Source organism: Scyliorhinus torazame, chromosome 11 (assembly GCF_047496885.1).
Source record: "Scyliorhinus torazame isolate Kashiwa2021f chromosome 11, sScyTor2.1, whole genome shotgun sequence".
NCBI lineage: Eukaryota > Metazoa > Chordata > Chondrichthyes > Carcharhiniformes > Scyliorhinidae > Scyliorhinus > Scyliorhinus torazame.
In genome coordinates this window covers 164,537,123-164,556,261 of record NC_092717.1, presented here as the reverse complement: position 1 = coordinate 164,556,261, position 19,139 = coordinate 164,537,123, and the positions used below count along the sequence as shown (strand labels likewise).

Genomic DNA, 19,139 nt, shown 5'->3' with positions numbered 1-19,139 from the left:
TGTCCCAGCCGCTCCTTATCATCCCCATCAGCTCCGGGTAACCCCATTTCCAGTGGCTTAGCATGCAGGGATCCAGCAGACCTCTGACTGCTGTCTCTCCTGGGCGTTTCTGCCTCCACCAGATGCACATCAGCAGCAGTGTTGTGCTCACCAGATTATGTCCCAGCAGCCTGACCACTAACATGTCCCACCGAGGTGTGTGTATCTGTGCTGGTGGAGGGTGGGGATGACAGCTGTGCCGTGACCACGGTGGCATCCTCGGAGCTCTCCTCTGAGGTGTTCTCCTTGGAGTCGGAGAGGGGACCACCCGGGATGGGCCGGCGCCATCGGCTGGACGACCTGCGGCAGAATGGACATGTGGTCAGTGGGAGGGATGGGTCAGTCAGTAAGGCAATCATTACTCACATTTGATAGGTCCTCCAGGTGGATCCCGGTAGTTCCTTACCTCTGCGGCGTCCGCCAGCCTCCGCATTGGTGATCGCCTTGTGCTCGGCCACCCCCATCACCTCCAGGGTATGTTCCTCAAAGGTGGTGAGGATTCTTATGTCTGGCACCCCAACGGCAGTCTGGGCCGTCTCCCGCCGATTGTGAGAGAGTTTTTCCTGAGGAGACACACAAAGAGCATCGTTAGAGACACACGTGGTTCAGTGGTGGGAGTGGGGGTGAAGGCTAGGGGAGGAAGAGGGAGGGAGGGTTGGGGGTCACTTGGAGAGTTGGGGGTGATGCTCCCTTTGATGGGAAGGGGAGGTGGCGTTCGTGTCTACTCACTCTTACTGCCCGGTGTAGGTCGTTGACCTTCTTCCTGTACTGGGGGCCAGTCCTCTTTGTCATACTGTTGGAGCTAATGGCTGCTGCCACCTTGTCCCAGGCAGCACTGTCTGCCTTGTGGCTCACCCTCCGGGACACCTGGGGGAACAGGTCATCCCTCCTGGCCTCCACCGGGTCCAGGAGCATCCCCAGGTCAGTGTCCACGAATCTTGGGGCCGGTCTCCTCAGCGCCATTACTGCAAGCTGGTTGGGGTTGGCCGAGCAAGGGCAGTTTATGTGCTGCTCAACCTTGTTAACACGGGGGCTGGTGAGCGCAGACTGGGCGAATCGGCAGGTGAGGTGTTATTTGCGGCGAGAAACCCGTCAGGCCTCCTTAAGTGGAACAATTAACGTTGAATTGCATTGTCGGTTTCCCTGCACCGAGTGCCGGGTAACGCGTGGCAATTTCCACTCGCTACAACACTTGGAAACTTTTCAGGAGAATCGCGCCCATAGTGTAGACTGGGTGAATGGGGTTGGAAGGGTCATGAGTTGGCATTGAGAGTATGAGGGGCCATGCGGAAGGGAGGGAGTGGGGGTATGGGTAAGACCTTTTGAACTTGCCTATCAAAAGGTTGCCAGATTCAGACTATGGTTCAGGTGAACTACAGATTATGGAGAAGCATGGCCAAACTCCACAAAAATTGCAGGGTGCTAGGAGATGCTACCCTTGCAATGGGGACAGCCATGTGGAGAGTTCAGGGTGAAAGCTTTCTACCCACACTCTTATCTCGCACAACAAAAACTGCCGCACTGAAAAGGAGACAGGAATCCTAAATCCCCTTATCTCCCATTCTTACATGGCTCAAGCAGCAAAAATGCAGCCCCTGTAGTTGGGCATACAGAGTACTCTCAAAATTTTCAGATGTTATAAAAATTATAAGTGTAGTAAACAGTGATGTGGATTGTCATAGACTTGGGGGGGGGGGGGGAAGAGGGGGGTTGGGCAGAAAGCTTAGTAGATTGTGTGGTCAGCTGAAAGCAAGCTCAGAAATCCAAATGGATACATTTTGCTAGAAAGAAAAATGACAGGCAATAGAAACAAAAGGGTACAATTCAGTAGGGGGTGAAGGAGCACAGATAGCTGGGTGTATACATACAATGACTGAAGGTGGCAAGGTACTTAATAATAATAATAATCACTTGTCACAAGTAGGCTTCAATGAAGTTACTGTGAAAAGTCCCTAGTCGCCACTTTGGCGAAGAACTAAAAACGGTGTACGTGATTCTGGTCTTTATAAATAGACAATGCCAAGAAATCCCCTGCCGTTGAGATTCCCTGTTCCCGGTGGTGTGAGGTGGCTTCAATGGGAAATCCCATTGACAAGCAGCAGGAGCAGAGAATCCTGCAGCCAGTGAATGGCCAAGAATATAGCCCAATGAGTACAAAAGCAAGGAAATGATGATGGACCATTATAAAATACTGGTTCTGCCACCATTATATATTATGTCCAATTTTGGGCACCACAATTTCAGAAGAATATGAAGGCCATGGAGAGGATGCAGAGTAATTTGCTAGAATGTTTCCAGTTAAGCAGATAAGGCTGGAGAATTTGGGGTTGTTCTTCTTAGAGCAGACGATGTTGAGATAGAGGTGTTCAAAACTTTGGGTGGTATATAATGGAGGCAGCAGGGGTCTTGCCCACTGGCAAGGGGGGTTGGCAAGGGACCCACATTGCCTCTATAAAGGAGCTGGAAATGCTGCCCGTCAAGATCTACTAGCCAACTAGAGATGGCAGTTCTTCATGGCTTGGCAGTGCCACCAGTGAGTCAGTGGCTGCTGCCAGTACTGCACCTGCACAAGGAACACTTATGGACCCAGACACAGGTGAGTGATGGCAGGACAGGGTCACAGGATGGTTATTGTGGCAGTGGGGGGGGGGGGGGGGGGGGGGGATTGTTGGAATGTCAGCAGCAAAGACTGTGGGATGGCTCTCAGCAGACACCCCCTTCCCGATGCCACGGAGTCCGATTGAATGAGAAACCCACCCCAAGAGCTGCCAAGCAGTAATAAGGAGGAAGAGAAGGCAAATTGCCTCAGTCTGATCACACACTTTCCAGCCACTGCTTTTTTTTAAAAACAGGAAAATCGCTGGTGAAGGTTTGGGATCAGTTCATCCATCCACCCTAGGGGCAAGGATCTCGGAGTAGTCCAAAGGGACCAAGTGTTATTCTTTTTTAATTTTTATCTATTTTTTAATTTTTTCAATTCAGGAGCAATTTAGCAGAGCCAATCCACCTACCCTGCACATCTTTGGGTTGTGGGGGTGAGACCCACACAGACATAATAATAATAATATTTTTATTGTCACAAGTAGACTTACATTAACACTGCAATGAAGTGTTACTGTGAAAAGCCCCTAGTTGCCACATTCTGGCACCTATTCGGGTACACAGAGGGAGAATTCAGAATTTTCAGCTGGTATGCATGGGGAGAATATGCAAACACCACACAATCAGTGACCTGGGGCCAGGATTGAACATGGGTCCTCAGCACCGTGAGGCAGCAGTGCTCCCACTGTGCCACCGTGCAGCCCCTAAAGGAACCAAGTAAGGATGCATAATGAAAGGCAAGAAGCTAGACTGATTTTTTTAAAAACAAGAATGCATTACGTATCATAGTCTTGAATGATCATTCCAACAGACCAGATTGCCATCAGGTATTCATTAAATCCATTAGGGCTTATGTAATGTAGAGAGTCAGGTTTACGAGGGTCTCCATTTGAGCCTGTGAAATCAATACCAACCTGCAATTAAGCAAGAAAACATTTGCTGGAAATGATTACAAACAACACAGATCATCAACATTGCCACATCAATGCTAAATGGAGCTCATGTTGGTTGTATTAAGAGTGGAACCCTTCAGCTTTTGTTCTTTAAGTGAAAACTGAAGCTGATTTCTATTTAAGTTTTCCCCTCTAATGAGCATACTTGTCCATTAAGGGAACAAATTAAACAGTTATTTGCTTTAATATCAAATCATAGGGCAATTATTAAATACAAATTCATTTACACTACCATGATTTGGAATATGTTTCCGTGGTCCAGAGAGTCCTGTGGGGAGAGCGCCTCTGGAAATTCCAAGTAAGAAGTGAGTGACTTTTTCAAAAGAAAAAATCTTTTTGCTTGCATTTTGCACTCAACTACGAACAAGCTGCACTCACCACTAGCCTAAAAGAAAGCTGCCCGCAAACGTTTAGCAGGCTCTGGAGTGTCCACTGACCCATTCTCAACATGACCTTCAATCAGACATGATCTATAGGGGATCCAGGGTGTTCAATATCAGTGAAGTTAACAAGGAGGCTGTACAGGCTCAGATCAAAGAATTCTCACCGACAGAAAATTAGGATGTAAAAAGCACAAATTGTTCTTCACTTTTTAATTACTTTTCTGAAAGCAAAATAAAGATTGGGACATACACATGGCTTTAAAGTAGACATTAAAATATCATAAACAAACTTTAAAAACTAAATAATTATTTTAAAGATCAGTAAATTATTATGGATTGAAGAGAATGGCATTCGACACATACAAATTCAGTTTTTTGTGAGCAGGGACTGTTTAGAACACCATTAAAAGTTTCTTTACAATTCATTCAAGACTTAACATTTTCAATGTTTTTTTACAGCAAAAATCAGGCATAAAATGTGAATGTTCATGGGAATTCACCAATTCTCTGCTGCCTTTATGTCTGAAGACTGCAACGATGCACCCTGTAGAAGAACAGGGATCACTGACAACGACTTCTGGATTTCTACGTTTAATTAAGTTTCTGTTAGTTTTAAACTGTAAGACAGGACTGAAAGTTTCACCAACATTACCACTCGCACTTTCAGTGGGCGAGAGTGACAGAGCGGGGCAGAGAAACGAGGAGAGAATACCAAAATGGCTTTTATGCTGACAGGATTTCCCCACTCAAGTGTCCCCACCCCTCTACAGTGATGTAATGGGGTTCTCACCATGCAATGACGTGATCCCCATTTGTATACATTTTAATATAATTAGTGGGCCTTCATGCTGCAACATCCCCCCACGTAGGAAAGCTCCCTCCCCCCAGCGGCAAGGTCTGATGGGTTCATGACAGGTTTTTTAAAATGGGGAGCTGGGGAACAGAATCCGACAGGGGGGCACAGGTAAGTACTGTCCAGAAGGGAGAGGATCATGCCCATGCGGGACACTGGCACTGCTCCATGGGGGTGGGCTCCTGTTGGGAAGGTTTGGGGCGGGGGGCGGGTCCGTGTCCAGCGAGGTAGGGATAGGGGTGGTCTGTGTCCAGTGGGTGATTCGTTTTTTGTTTCATATCAGGGTGCCCTACTTTCAGGAGCCAAAGTTGCTGGCTCATTCAGAGCCTGCCCTGCCAACATGACCATAATGGGACCTACCTCCTGTTTTTTGTCCCCAAGTGCTAAAACAATCAATGGGAAAAGCCAGCAGGCAGCATACCGCCTTTCCCGCCAGAGTTGACACTTTGAAAAGGAGAGGAAAACAAAACTACGGGAGAAATCTACCTCGAAATACAAAAGCATAGATATTTAAATTAAAAAAGAGGTAACAAATTGCGTTGTACTTTTCAGGAATTGATACTGGAATGCAGAGCTATGGCAGATTAAGCTAACAAGTATTTTGCATCTGTCTTCACTATTATTAAAAATTGGGGAAAATTGGGTTAAAATAAAAAGGGGAATTGATAAGGGCAGCTGGCTGGAGGAGATTTTGATATGCGAATTAGCATACAGTGAGAAAAGCAAGTGTTTACCTATGTGACGAGGGGAAAACAATGGGGTACAGAAGAGATAACTTAAGTGGCGGGATGAAGGAATTGAGACTTATGCGCTAAAAACTATATCCACAGGGTGGGTAACATCAAAGGGAAAGAATGATAGATCCATAGCACAATAACTGGAGAAAGGGACACAGTAGAGGCAGTTACCATTACAGCCACTCCCTGCTGCAGAGAGTTGGCCCCTCTGAAAACAAGTTATTACTACAAGGGCAGCCGGTTAAAATCCAAAACTCAAAACGAGAAGATTATGCCTTCACTGAAACTGAAGACGGTTTTCCCCAAACGTGGACAAATAACCTGTGCATGGTAATTATCTGCTGAATTTAGCTCAGAGTTATATAATATTGGATGTTGACTGGGAACAAGGGATGTCTCAGTGTTCAGAAGATGTAGGTAGTTGGGAACAAAGAGGTAACTTCATACAACACTGTATGTGCATAGCTATTATAGAATCCCTGCAGTGGAGGAGGAGGCCATTTGGTGCAGCAAGTCAGCACCGACCCTCCAAAGGAGCACCTTACCTAGACCCCATCCCAATAACCCTATAAACCTATCTAACCGTTGAACACTAAGGGGCAATTTAGCATGGCCAATCTACCTAAACTGCACATTAATGTAGTTACGTGCACTGTTGTAGCATCTTATAGTCCCTCGTCATTGCTTTTCTTTTAAGTTCATAAATATTCTTATTAATTAATCACAAAAAGACTGGACGATTCCTCCTTGGTTGTATATCTTTTCTCACATTATACCAATGAAAATATACACCACTACCAATGGTTTCCAAGTTACCCTGTTGGGTTTTGGGATACCCTCGCATTCAACATTAGCGGGGTTCATAACACTATAGAGGACATAAGTAACATCCCAGAAATAGCTGTAAATCAGAAAATGGAAGGGAAGAAGGGACTCAGGAAAATTATAATCACAAAGGAAGTAGGATTGAGCAAATTATTGGGTGTGCAGGCTGACAAATCCCTGTGTGGACATCACCCAAAAGTTTTGAAAGAAATGGCTAATGCGATAATTAATGCATTGGTATCAATTTTCCAAACTTCCCTAGATTCAGGGAAGGTTCCATTAGATTCAAAGATAGCAAATGTATCTCCCTTCTTCAAAAAGGGAGGGAGACAGAAAGCAGGAAACTACAGGCTATTTAGATTAACATCTGTCACAGGGAAAATGTTGGAAGCCATTATTAAAGATGTTAAAAAAGGACAGTTGGAAAAATGCAAGGCAATCAGGTACACTCAACATGGTTTTGTGATGGAAATAATGTTTTTTAAAAATATTGGAGTTCTTTTGAAAGAATCACAAATGCTGTGGATCAAATGAAACCACTGGATTTTAATACTTTGATGTGGCACCTTATCAAATGCCTTCTGTTGCAGAAAATTAAAGCCCATGGTGTCGGGGATAACACATTGGCATGGATAGGGGATTAGCAAGCTAACAGGAAACAGGTGTGTCTTTTTCCGGTTGGCATGATGTAATGAGTGGTTTGCCACATACATCAGTGCTGCGGCCTGAACGTTTTACAATTTATATAAATGACTTGGATGAAGAAATTTGCTGATGACACAAAGATAGGTAGAAAAGTAAATTGTGAAGAGGACACAAGGAGGCTACAAAGGGACATCGAGAGGTGAAGTAAATGGGTAAAAATCTGATAAATGGAATATAATGTGGACAAATTGTCCATTTTGGCAGGAAAAGTAAAAATGGTGAGTGATTTCACAACTCAGGTGCAGAGGGATCTGAGAGTTCTAGTGCATGAATCACAAAAGGCTAGTATACATGTACAGCAAGTAATTAGGAAAGCTACCAGAATGTTATTGTTTATTGTGACGGGAATTGATTACATAATTAGGGAGGTTATGCTCAGTTTTATAGGGCTTGTTGAGACCACATTGGGAATATTCTGTACATTATGGTCTCCTGAAAGACGTGCTGTTAGGTGAATTGGACATTCTGAATTCTCCCTCAGTGTACCCGAACAGGCGCCAGAATGTGGCGACTAGGGGCTTTTCACAGTAACTTCATTGCGGTATTAATGTAAGCCTACTTGTGACAATAAAGATTATTATTATTAGTTAAGGGAAGATGTAAATGCAGTGGAAGCAGTTCAGAGAAGGTTCACTAGAATACTACCAGAAATGGGCGAATTGTCCTATGAAAGGTTGGAGAGATTAGGTTTGTAATACTACAGTCACCATCTGTGGTATTGCCTTGCAACTAGAAGTTTAGAAAAGTAAGAGATGGTTTGATTGAAACCTTTTAGATTCTGAGGGTCTTGACATCAGTGTACCCTAACAGGTGCCGTAGTGTGGCAACTAGGGAATTTTCACAGTAACTTCATTGCAGTGTTAATGTAAGCCTACTTGTGACACGATTATTATGACTTTATTATTATGTTTCCTCTTGTTGAAGAATCTAGAATTGGGAGGGCCACTGTATAAAAGTAAGGATCGCTTATTTAAGACAGAGAGACAAGGAAAGATTTATTTCTCTGAGGGTCATGAGTTTCTGGAATTCTCTTTCTCAAAAGACAGGAATCAGAGTTTTTGAATATTTTTCAGGCAGAGCTGGATAGATTCTTTATCAGCAAGGGGGTGAAAGGTTATTGGGGGTAGGCAGCAACGCGGGGCTGGGGTTGCAATCAGATCAGCCATGATCTTATTGACTGGCTGAGCAAGCTCAAGGGGCCAAGTGGCCTATTCCTGCTCTTAATTTATTTGTTTGTATGTTCATAATATCATAATATCACATTTTTTGTATTAATATAACTATCGGGACTGGAAACCCCCATCAAAAATCAATGAACTTCTGGATGACTCACCAGATTTTCCAGCCAAATCCTGGCCGATGTCATTTGCTTAGTTAATATTAATGTAAGCTTTGTTTTTTAGAGCACAGTTTATTCCATATTTCCATTTAAGACCACTGCTTCCAACAGGCGAAATGGAAGAAAACGAAATCGAGATGATCAATGAGAATAGTGAAAGAAAAAACTAAGGATGGAGGTAAACTCCAAGGATTGAAGGTAATGAGGCCAAATCATTAATTTGTTGCAGAAAATAAATTCATTAATTTTAATTCATCAAAAAAATAGGTTGAGTGCTAAAAAAAAACCTACATCTCTCATTTTCATTCCCAAAAAATAGAGCTGACATTCTTGATCAGTTTACATACTTGAGCAATTTACTCACAATGAAGTTCATTTGACAGCCACCCATGATATAGTCCAAGAAAGAGTACTCTTTCACAATCTGTAAATTAAACGTCCAGAAGCATGTCATTTTTTGTGTGCAATAAATTGAGTGTCTATTACACAATCCATCAATTAATATTCTTATCCAAGTATTAATATGCATTAGGGATGGGCACAAAATACAAATATTACCTGCGACACGGACCACCCACGAATTACATTTTTATAAAACTCTTAAAAAGCAGTCATTCCAACCAGTGAGAAGATTGTGAATCTTTAAAGGGATCAGCCTGATATGGATTTGACACTAGTTTTCTTCCAAACACAAAACTATATGGATTTTGCAATGACACTTTTGGTGGCCAACAATGCCATCTTGTTTTGAAAGGGATATCTCCCGTTGTCGAAGCCCATGCATTCCTTGCTTTTTTAAAAAGAAAATGGAGCGGTTGTCCAGATGAGGGTGGGAGGTCAATTTAACTGATTTATTTAATCTGTGTTCAGCTAAATAGAGGTGAGCAAACCAAAGTCAAAATAATCATCAGTTGCTCACTGCAAATTTACAACTCATTGCAATTTTTAAAATAGGGAAAATTACCAGTCAATCCAGACCCTACTGTGTTTGATTCATATCTGCAGAAAATACTGTACTTCTCATGGTATTTGGAAATGACTTTTTAAAATTCACACTCTGCCAAATACAGTGTTAGTCTGGTAAAATAAATATGGTGATAGACTGGGAGGGGCAGAAGAGTCACTGAAAATATCAGTGCACTAACAATGTTGGAGGTGGAGCTGTATAACATGTCAAACAGATTTACAAAAATAAATCTATTCTTGGAAATAAAAACTATGAAATATTTACCTGGCACAATTTAAAACTCACTATTCCTGAGTTTCTGTATCTTCTCTTTTTTTGCTGCTTCTTTGGATTAATACACTCAAACTCTGCCTGCAAAAGAAACACTTGTCAGAAATGTTGTAAAAGGTAAAGTTGCCATAGTCCCAGATGGCCATAGGCTGCTTTCCCCTTTGAGAGGGAGAGCTGATTGGTGGTGATTTAACCGGGGGGGTCACCACACCTCAGGCGAGGAGTAAGGCTTAGAAGGCGAAGCCTTCATGTATAACCTCAGCCGGGGATTTAACCCATCCTGTTGGTCTTGCTCTGTATCACAAATCAGCCGGCCAGCCTACTAAGCTAAATCGGCCCCAGATCATGAGAAATGGATACAGCACCACGGTGGCATCGTGGTTAGCACTGCTGCCTCACAGTGCAGGGTTCCAGGTCAATTCCGGCCTCGGGTGACTGTGTGGGGTTTGCACTTTCTCCCCGTGTCTGTGTGTGTTTCCTCCGGGTGCTCCGATTTTCTCCTATAGTCCAAAGATGTGCAGGTTACGTGGATTGGCCATGCTAAATTGCCCCTTATTTTCCAAAAGGTTAGGTGGGGTTACGGGGATTGGGTGGAGGTGTACGGTGCTCTTTCCAAGGGATCAAAGGATGCAGACCCAATGGGCTGAATATCTTCCTTTTGCACTGTAAATTCTATGATTAACTGATTCATTGTATTCAGTGTGTAAACAGAATCATTACTATACACAGAGAATGCAAGGAATGTTAGTAGATTGACAAACCCAACAGTGTTTTTTTTCATGCAGATTATTTTTGTATTTAGAATTACCCCGATGTCAAGTTTGCCAAGAATGCTTCAAAGCTTCTTTAGAACAGCCGTACCAGTTCATAGGCTGGTTGCTGTGGGTGAAGTCCAATAAGTTCATTTGGAAAATAAAGAGGGCCGATCATACTTGTGGGGAGTTAATCGTACCAGTGGCCTGTTAGAGTGGTATTATCAGAGACTTATTTTCAGATTGAATATCTGCCTTCGTGGCCCATAACAGTACCAGGTGCAGAGGAAGTGAAAAGATGGAGCATCATAGAGAAGGGAAACAAACTGATTTAGTATTGGAAATATTTAGATTTGGATTAAGTAAATTAAAAATGTTCACAGTAACTTTATTGCAGTGTTAACGTATGCCTACTTGTGATACTAATAATGATTATTATTAATAAATGGTTTGTCCACACCAATCAGGGGCAGGGTTGGATCCTAAATACCTCTGATCGGAATCCAAATCTAGAGGATAGCACATTCCTTTTGATGTGACCACCACCTTAATGAGCCAATTTCACAGTTTTGTAAATCCTCAGTGGTGAACTTTGAAATTAATAGTGTGACAAACTAGGCTAACTTGAAAAGATTTCTGGCCAATTTAAACATGAATACTGATTTCTACTGGGATACAATTTAAAAACAATTGGTTACCAAAACTTTACTTGAAAGGACACAGTCAGTCTTGTTGAATATTATTTTAAAATGGCCTTGAACTTCCAGGCTAGCACTTACATAGAAATTATGCCAAGAGCTACACTAGTTTCCCCATAGATTTAGTGATGGAAACTTAAACCAATATTTCTGGGCAAATCATTTATCTTGGCTGACACATATAACAAAGTGTAAAATGGACACAAATGCAGCATTAATTGTCGATGATTTTGTGTTATACCTCGGGATGGAAGTGGATGGATTCTATGCCCTCCCTCCTGGCATGTTTGGAGGTGGGGAGTTCACTCAATCAGGTCAGTGGGAGGGTGCTTTGTGAACATTCCACTGCCTTCCTACTTCTGCCTGAATTAAGTCCCAAGCGAGTAGGCCTATGGTAAGACTTCCTGCTCTGCTGCCAATTGAGGCCCAACAGTGGCCAATTAATTCCCATTCATGGTATTAACCCAGCTGTGGGCAGGTGTATCTGCATGTGCTGTGCGCAATCACTAAACCTGTCTGAGCTGCTTGTGATTTCTCCCAGTAGATCCCTCATTCATAGGCACTCAGGGTGCGATTCTCCACTCCCACGCCGGTTGGGAGAATCGCCTGGGCTGCCAAAATTTCCGGGGAAATTTCCGACGCCCTCCCGCGATTCTCCCAAGCGGCGGGAATGGCCCGGTCGAGTTTCGCGGGCCGCAGGCCGAAGAATCGCCGGAGACACCCAAAATGGCGATTCTCCGGCACCCCCGCTATTCTGAGGCCCGGATGGGCCGAGCGGCCAGGCCAAAATGGCGGGTTCCCCCCGGCGCCATCCACACCTGGTCGCTGCAGTTGTGGGCGGTGCGTGAACGCTGGGGGGGCGGCCTGTGGGGGGGGCGAGGGGGGATCCTGCACCGGGATTCACCTGGTATGTGGGGTGGCCCGCGATCGGTGCCCACCGATCGTCAGGCCGTCCTCTCTGAAGGAGGAGCTCCTTCCTTCCGCGGCCTCGCAAGATCCGTCCCCCATCTTCTTGCGGGGCGGACTTAGAGAGGATGGCAACCACGCATGCGCGGATGACGTCCGTTATGCAGCGCCGGCCGCGTCATCTATGCGGCGCCGCTTTTACGCGGGCGACAAGGCCTGGCGCATGTAGACGAGCGGCCCCGATACTGGCCCATTGTCAGGGCCTGAATCGGTCGGGACCGGGGCCGTTCCGCACCGTCGTGAACCTCAACGGCGTTCACGACGGCGCGGCCAATTCGGCGTGGGAGTGGAGAATCCCGCCCTCAGTGTCTGAATGATGGATCCAACATCAGGAAGGTGAGGAGCAGCTGAGAGCCACCCCCTTGCTACTGCCCTCCGCCAACTCCCCTATCATGACCCCCACCCATGAAACCCATCCCATCATGAATTACCCTGTCTTAGGCCACTGCACGATTCAGGTGTAGGCCTACAGCCACACTCTCCCTATGTCTGTGTGGGTTATCTCCGGGTGCTCTGGTTTCCTCCCACAAGTCCCGAAAGATGTGCTTGTTCGGTGAATTGAACATTCTGAATTCTCCCTCCGTGTCCCCGAACAGGCGCTGGAGTGTGGCGACTAGGGGACTTTCACAGCAACTTCATTGCAGTGTTGATGTCAGCCTACTTGTGACACTAATAAAGATTATTAATTAACTAATATTGTAACTCAATTTATCAACGGGAAACTAAGTTAAGAGCAAGGAGCAAGTGAGGGGGCGGGAAGTTCTGAAACATAAGTGATTGGTTCTTCCACAGTGTCACTTAAGCTGGGTCAGAAATTTAACTGGACTAGCCATAAAAATACTGTGGAGACAAGAGCAGGCTCTTTTACTTTACTTCTTTTTTGTATTATTAATTATAATTGTTACATAATGATCATGTTCAATAAAATTGCTGATTTAACACATTACTTGGCATTGTCACTTATTCATGCATGTCCAGATGCCTCATAACCGAAGTGAGACTCCAAAAGGGATTCTCATACCCTTACACTGCATCTCCAGCAGCTGTCATGCTTGACAGCGGCCATGGCCTCCTCATGAGGAAAAGAGCGTCATTCCTGGCATTTCCTCCTGTCGTCTCAAGTGGTTGACTATTTCACTCCGGGTGCTGCAGTGAATCCTGGAAGCAGTGTCCCTTTAAACCAAATTTCTATCGCCAATCCGCCCCTTGAAACTTTCTCAATAGCAAAGTCTGGGAAACGGAGGGTGTAATTTTCTGCGCCAACTCCTGCGGTGTGTTTTGCGGCAACACAGGCAGCCTGCCATTGACTGAAAGATCTTGCCACTGTCAATGGGTTTTCCCGTTGTTCCCATCCACTGCCACCAGGGAATCTGTCGTGGGGGGATTGCCGTCAGCAGGACTGGAAGATCCCGCCGATGGGAACGGCTAGAAAATCTCGTCCCGAGTCTCTATCAAATTTCTCTCGCAAGCATGTCGAAATATTCAAGTTGTTGGCACATGTTTGGCCATCAATCTGGACGTATGTCCATGAATCAAACTCCAACTCCTGATTTTGTACTATAGTTTACCACTCCGGATGTAAGCTTATTCATTGTCTTGGCTTGTAGTTCAAGGGTCATCAAATGCAGTGAGTAAAATAACTTATGATGAATAAAAGACAACTTTTATTTTAGTATTCCAGTTTAGAAAGGGAAAGCAAACATGCAGACCAAGGGCGTGATTCTCCGCAATCGGCGCGATGTCAGCCGACCGGCGCCAAAAACAGCGCGAATCAGTCCGGCATCGCGCTGCCCCAAAGGTGCGGAATTCTCCGCATCTTGAGGGGCCGAGCCCTCACCTTGAGGGGCTAGGCCCGTGCCGGACTGATTTCCGCCCCGCCAGCTGGCGGGAAAGGCCTTTGGTGCCGCTCACGGCATCCCCGCGCATGCACAGTGGAGGGGGTCTCTTCCGCCTCCGCCATAGTGGAGACCATGGCGAAGGCGGAAGGAAAAGAGTGCCCCCACGGCACAGGCCCGCCCGCGGATCAGTGGGCCCCGATCGCGGGCCAGGCCACCGTGGGGGCACCCCCCCGGGGCCAGGTCACCCCGCGCGCCCCCCAGGACCCTGGAGCCCACCCACGCTGCCTTGTCCCTCCGGTAAGAGAGGTGGTTTGATTCTCGCCGGCGGGACAGGCATTCCAGCAGCGGGACTTCGGCCCATCGTGGGCCGGAGAATCGCCGGGGGGGGGGCCCGCCGAATATCCGGTGCCGGAGAATTCGGCAACCGGCAGGGGCATGATTCACGCCAGCCCCCGGCGATTCACCGACCCGGCGGGGGGTCAGAGAATCCCGCCCCATATACCCATCCATGAATGGTCAATATAAACAACAAAGTCTTGAGAAAACACAACTTGTTATCACCATCACTACTGATTAATTATTTGACTTAATCAAAGCACAATCACACAAGGTCCACAAAGTAATTTTAAATATTCAAGATCTCCTTCATAGATCTTGTCCAACCCAAACTTCTGCAGCAGCTGGTAAGTGAACAGAAGCCTGTGCGGTATGCTGCCGTGCAGTTTGTGTAAAATCAAAAGCAAGGCAGAAATAAAATGCAAAAACTCCAAGCCCTTTAGGATTTCTGCCCCCCACGATCCTTGATCCAGTGAAGGCCTGGAGGTAGCCACTTTTTGACCTGCTGCAGTCCAGATGCTGTAGGTACACCAACGTTGCTTTTAGGGAGGGTGTTGCAGGGTTTTGGCACAGCAACAATGAATGAATGATGATATAGTTCAAAGTCAGCATGGTGTGTGGCTTGGCGGAAAACTTGCACGTGGTAGAGTTCTATACAGCTGCTACCCTTGTTCATTTAGTAGAGTTTGTGGGTTTGGAAGGTGCTGTCAAAGGAACCTTGGTGAACTGTTGCAATGCATCTCGTAGATTGCACACACAGCTACTACTGTGCGCCTGTGGTGGAGGGAGTGAATGTTTAAGGTGACAGAGTACTGCTCAAGTGGGCTGCTTTGTCCTGGATGATGTCAAGCTTCTGGAGTGCTGTTGGAACCAAATGCATCCAGGCAAGTGGTGAGTATTCCATCTCACTCCTGGCTTGTATTTTATAGATGGTGGACAGACTTTGTGGAGTCAAGAGGTGAGGTATTTGCCACAGAATTCCCAGGTTCTGAGCCTGCTCTTGAACTCACAGTATTTATTTGGCTAATCCAGTTAAATTTTGATCGATGCTAACTCCAGATTAAGTGACACCATGGAGCCAATAATTTAACTTTCAGAACATCCCACGTCCTCACTTGCTCCTCCCTCTTCACTTATTTTCCATTGCCAAATTGGGTTACACAGACCTTTGTGTAAGTGCTTAACTACACTATTTGTCAGCCTTCTACGACACTAGATAGAGATTAAAAGATCAAGTGAAATTTTCAGATGAAGTGAATAATTGGAGGATGACTGAAGATACAACTTAAAATCCAGTTTTAAAAAGACATTGTCTGCACATATTTTTATAAAAAGTTTTGATAGCAACTTACTTGTGGTGTGGTCAGTGTGGGATTCATGGCAACAGGTCAGCAGAGATTGATGGCAGTGGCTTGGGGGAGGAGGAGTGGTTGACCTTTTCAAGAACATTGCTAAGAATTTTAAATAAATAAACAGCTACCTTCTAAATCATAGATTTACCAAATTCACTACTAAGGAAAGCTTTCCTCCCACCTCCTGCAAGAATGTGACGGCCCCATTCCTTTCTAATTCAGCACAAGACACTTGGCTCCCGGAGAAAATTTGTAACTTTGTTTCCAATACTCCCACACTCAGTAATCCCTGCCAATGCCCCAGAACTTCAGCAGCTCAGCATTTCTACACCCCTATTTGCGTTCCCATCATTATCACGATCAGTAATTCCCTCCAGTGTTGTGAAATCAAGACAATCCTGCCCATCTCCTTCCAGTGTCTGGGTATTCCATTCTCAATGATCTGAACCCCATAGGGCTGAAAATTAACTTCACAAGAAGCACAAAATGAGCAATTAACAAATCAACAGTTTACTTTACACCCTGTTAAATTTTATTTTTAATTGAAGTCCATAGGAAGGGAAATTAGGCAGGTTGTAGAGCAGGCTGCCAACTTGCTATTGTCCAGTTTTGCATTACTGTCAAAATAAAATTTTACCTGCCTTGGCTGTCTTTTCTGGTGCCCCAGTATCCCTCAACATTACCAAATAAACACTCCCAACATTTCACTGCAGCTAGGCACAGACCTTGCAGCCTACTACTGAGCTACCTGAAACCAGGACCGGGATTCTCCCCTACCCGGTGGGGCGGGGGGTCCCGGCGGGATGGAGTGGCGGGGACCACTCCGGCGTCGGGCCGCCCCAAAGGTGCGGAGGGGCCAAGCCCTCACCGTGAGGGGCTAGGCACGCGCTGGACTGGTTTCCACTCCACCGGCTGGCGTGGAAGGCCTTTGGCGCCATGCCAGCCAGGGCCGAAAGGACTTTGCCGGCCGGCGGAAGTCCGCGGATGCGCGGGAGCATCAGCGGCTGCTGACGTCATCCCCACGCATGCGCTGGGGGAGGGGGGTATCTCTTACGCGTCGGCCATGGTGAAGGCTATGGCCGAGGTGGAGGGAAAAGAGGTCCCCCGCGGCACAGGCTCGCCCGCGGATCGGTGGGCCCCGATCGCAGGCCAGGCCACCATGGGGGGCACCCCCCCGGGGCCAGATCACCCCCCAGGACCCCGGAGCCCGCTCACGCCGCTTAGTCCCGCCGGTAAGAGAGGTGGTTTGATTCTTGCCGGCAGGACAGGCATTCCAGCAGCGGGACTTCGGCCCATCGCGGGCCGGAGAATCACTGGGGGGGGGGGGGGCCACCGACCGGCGCAGCACGATTCCCGCCCCCGCCGAATATCCGGTGCCGGAGAATTCGGCAACCAGCGGGGCGGGATTCACACCAGCCCCTGCGATTCTCCGACCCGGCGGGGGGAGGGGTCAGAGAATCCCGCCCCTGGAAACCATTCGCCACCAACTTCATTGGTATCCTGGGCTTTAAAACAAGGCAAACAGTAAAACTTAAACATAAACATATCACTGTGTCTCAGCATTGCGCTGGTCAAGGAGACACAGCCTGAGTGAGTGAGACACAGGCAGAGTGAGAATTTGGTAATTTGGTGCAGTGAGGTAATTCAGTGAAGAGTGGGAGAAGGTGCTTTTTCCCGACTGTTTTGTTCTCTCTCTTTCTCCGGGCCTAATTTCGGGAGCCGTTTGGAGGAGGAGGAGGAGTCTCTGTGAGTATAAAAACCTAACTGTAACTTCGTTTTCCAGTTTTTCCCCCCAAAAGTGACGTCAGAGTGAAGCTGTGATCTGATTGGTTGATAGCAAATCTGCCCCAAATTTTTAAAAAACCACAGCTAAACTCGTAAACTTAAATTAAACTAATTAATTAATTAGTGATGGCTGGTCAGGTGATGTGCGTGAGCTGCTTGATGTGGGAGCTGGCAGATCCCATTGCGAGCTGCAGCGACCACATCTGCAGTAAGTGTTGGCTGCTCGAAGAGCTCCGGCTCAGAGTTGATGAGCTGGAGTCTGAGCTTCAAACACTGAGGCACATCCGGGAGGGGGAGACTTACCTGGACACTGTGTTTCAGGAGGCAGTCACACCTGTCAGAGTAAGTAGTTTAAATCCTGCCAGTGGCCAGGGACAGCAGAGTGTGACTGCAAGTCAGGTAGGTAAAGGGAACCAGCAGTCAGGAACTCGGGAGCCTCAGCCCTTGACCCTGTCCAACAGGTATGAGGCACTTGCTCCCTGTGTGGATGGCGAACAGGGCTGCAGGAAGGATGAGTCAGCTGACCAAGGCACCATGGTTCAGCAGGCCATTCAAGGGGAGGGAGTAAATAGGCAAGTTGTAGTTGTAGGGGATTCTATTATCAGGGGGATAGATAGTATCCTTTGTGAGCAGGATAAAGATTCCCGCATGGTATGTTGCCTGCCCGGTGCTAGGGTGCGGGACACCTCTGACCGGCTTGAAAGGATACTGGAGAGGGAGGGGGAGGATCCAGTTGTTGTGGTCCATGTCGGTACCAACAACATAGGCAAGTCTAGAAAAGAGGACCTGTTTAGAGATTATAAAGAGCTAGGATTCAAATTAAAAAACAGGTCCTCAAGTTCATAATCTCCGGTTTACTGCCCGAGCCACGTGCAAATTGGCATAGGGAGGCAAGAATAAGGGAAGTTAACACGTGGCTGAAAGAGTGGTGTGGGAAAGAGGGGTTCCTTTTCAAGGGACATTGGCATCAGTTTTGGGGCAGGGGGGACCTATACCATTGGGATGGTCTCCACCTGAACCGAGCTTGGACCAGTGTTCTGGCGAAAAGAGTAAATAGGGTGGTCAATAGGACTTTAAACTAGAGATTGGGGGGGGGGGGGGAAAGTCAGGGAACCAAGAGGTGAAGTAATCAGTGGGAAGCGTAGCTGCTTAGGAATACAAAAAAGCACGAAAAGACAGAACTCAGGAGAGGTTACGATAGTCCCCATCCCACAAAATATGACACAGTGTATGGAAAGGCTCAGTAAACCAAGCTCCACCACACTAAGAAAACAAAAAGGGACAGTCAATAGAGAATTAAAGGTGCTATATTTAAATGCGCGCAGTGTACGGAACAAGGTAGATGAGCTTGTGGCCCAGATTGTGACTGGCAGGTATGATGTGGTAGGCATCACAGAGATGTGGTTGCAGGGGGTTCAGGACTGGCATTTAAACATCCAGGGATCACAACCGATCGAAAAGACAGAGAGGTGGGCAGAGGGGGCGGGGTTGCCTTGTTAATAGGAATGAAATTAAATCAATAGTACTAAACAACAGAGTCAGATGATGTGGAGTCTGTGTGGGTAGAGTTGAGGAACCACAAAGGCAAAAAAACCCATAATGGGAGTTATGTACAGGCCTCCTAACAGTGGTCAGGATCTGGGGCACAAAATGCACCACAAAATAAAAAGTGCATGTCAGAAAGGCAAGGTCACAGTGATCATGGGGGACTTCAATATGCAGGTGGACTGGGTAAATAAT

General features: G+C 46.4%; 1 protein-coding gene across 1 annotated transcript in view; it reads right to left on the bottom strand.

Annotated features, from left to right (window-relative positions):
* Positions 1–19,139, bottom strand: part of LOC140385627 (copine-3-like) — a 124,778-nt gene that overhangs the window by 20,815 nt on the left and 84,824 nt on the right. The window contains exons 9-11 of the mRNA XM_072467960.1: positions 9,667–9,753; positions 8,800–8,859; positions 3,421–3,554 (exon numbers count right to left, since the gene is read on the bottom strand). Of these exons, the coding sequence (XP_072324061.1) occupies positions 3,421–3,554; positions 8,800–8,859; positions 9,667–9,753 (281 nt within the window). The remainder of the gene's footprint in view (positions 1–3,420; positions 3,555–8,799; positions 8,860–9,666; positions 9,754–19,139) is intronic.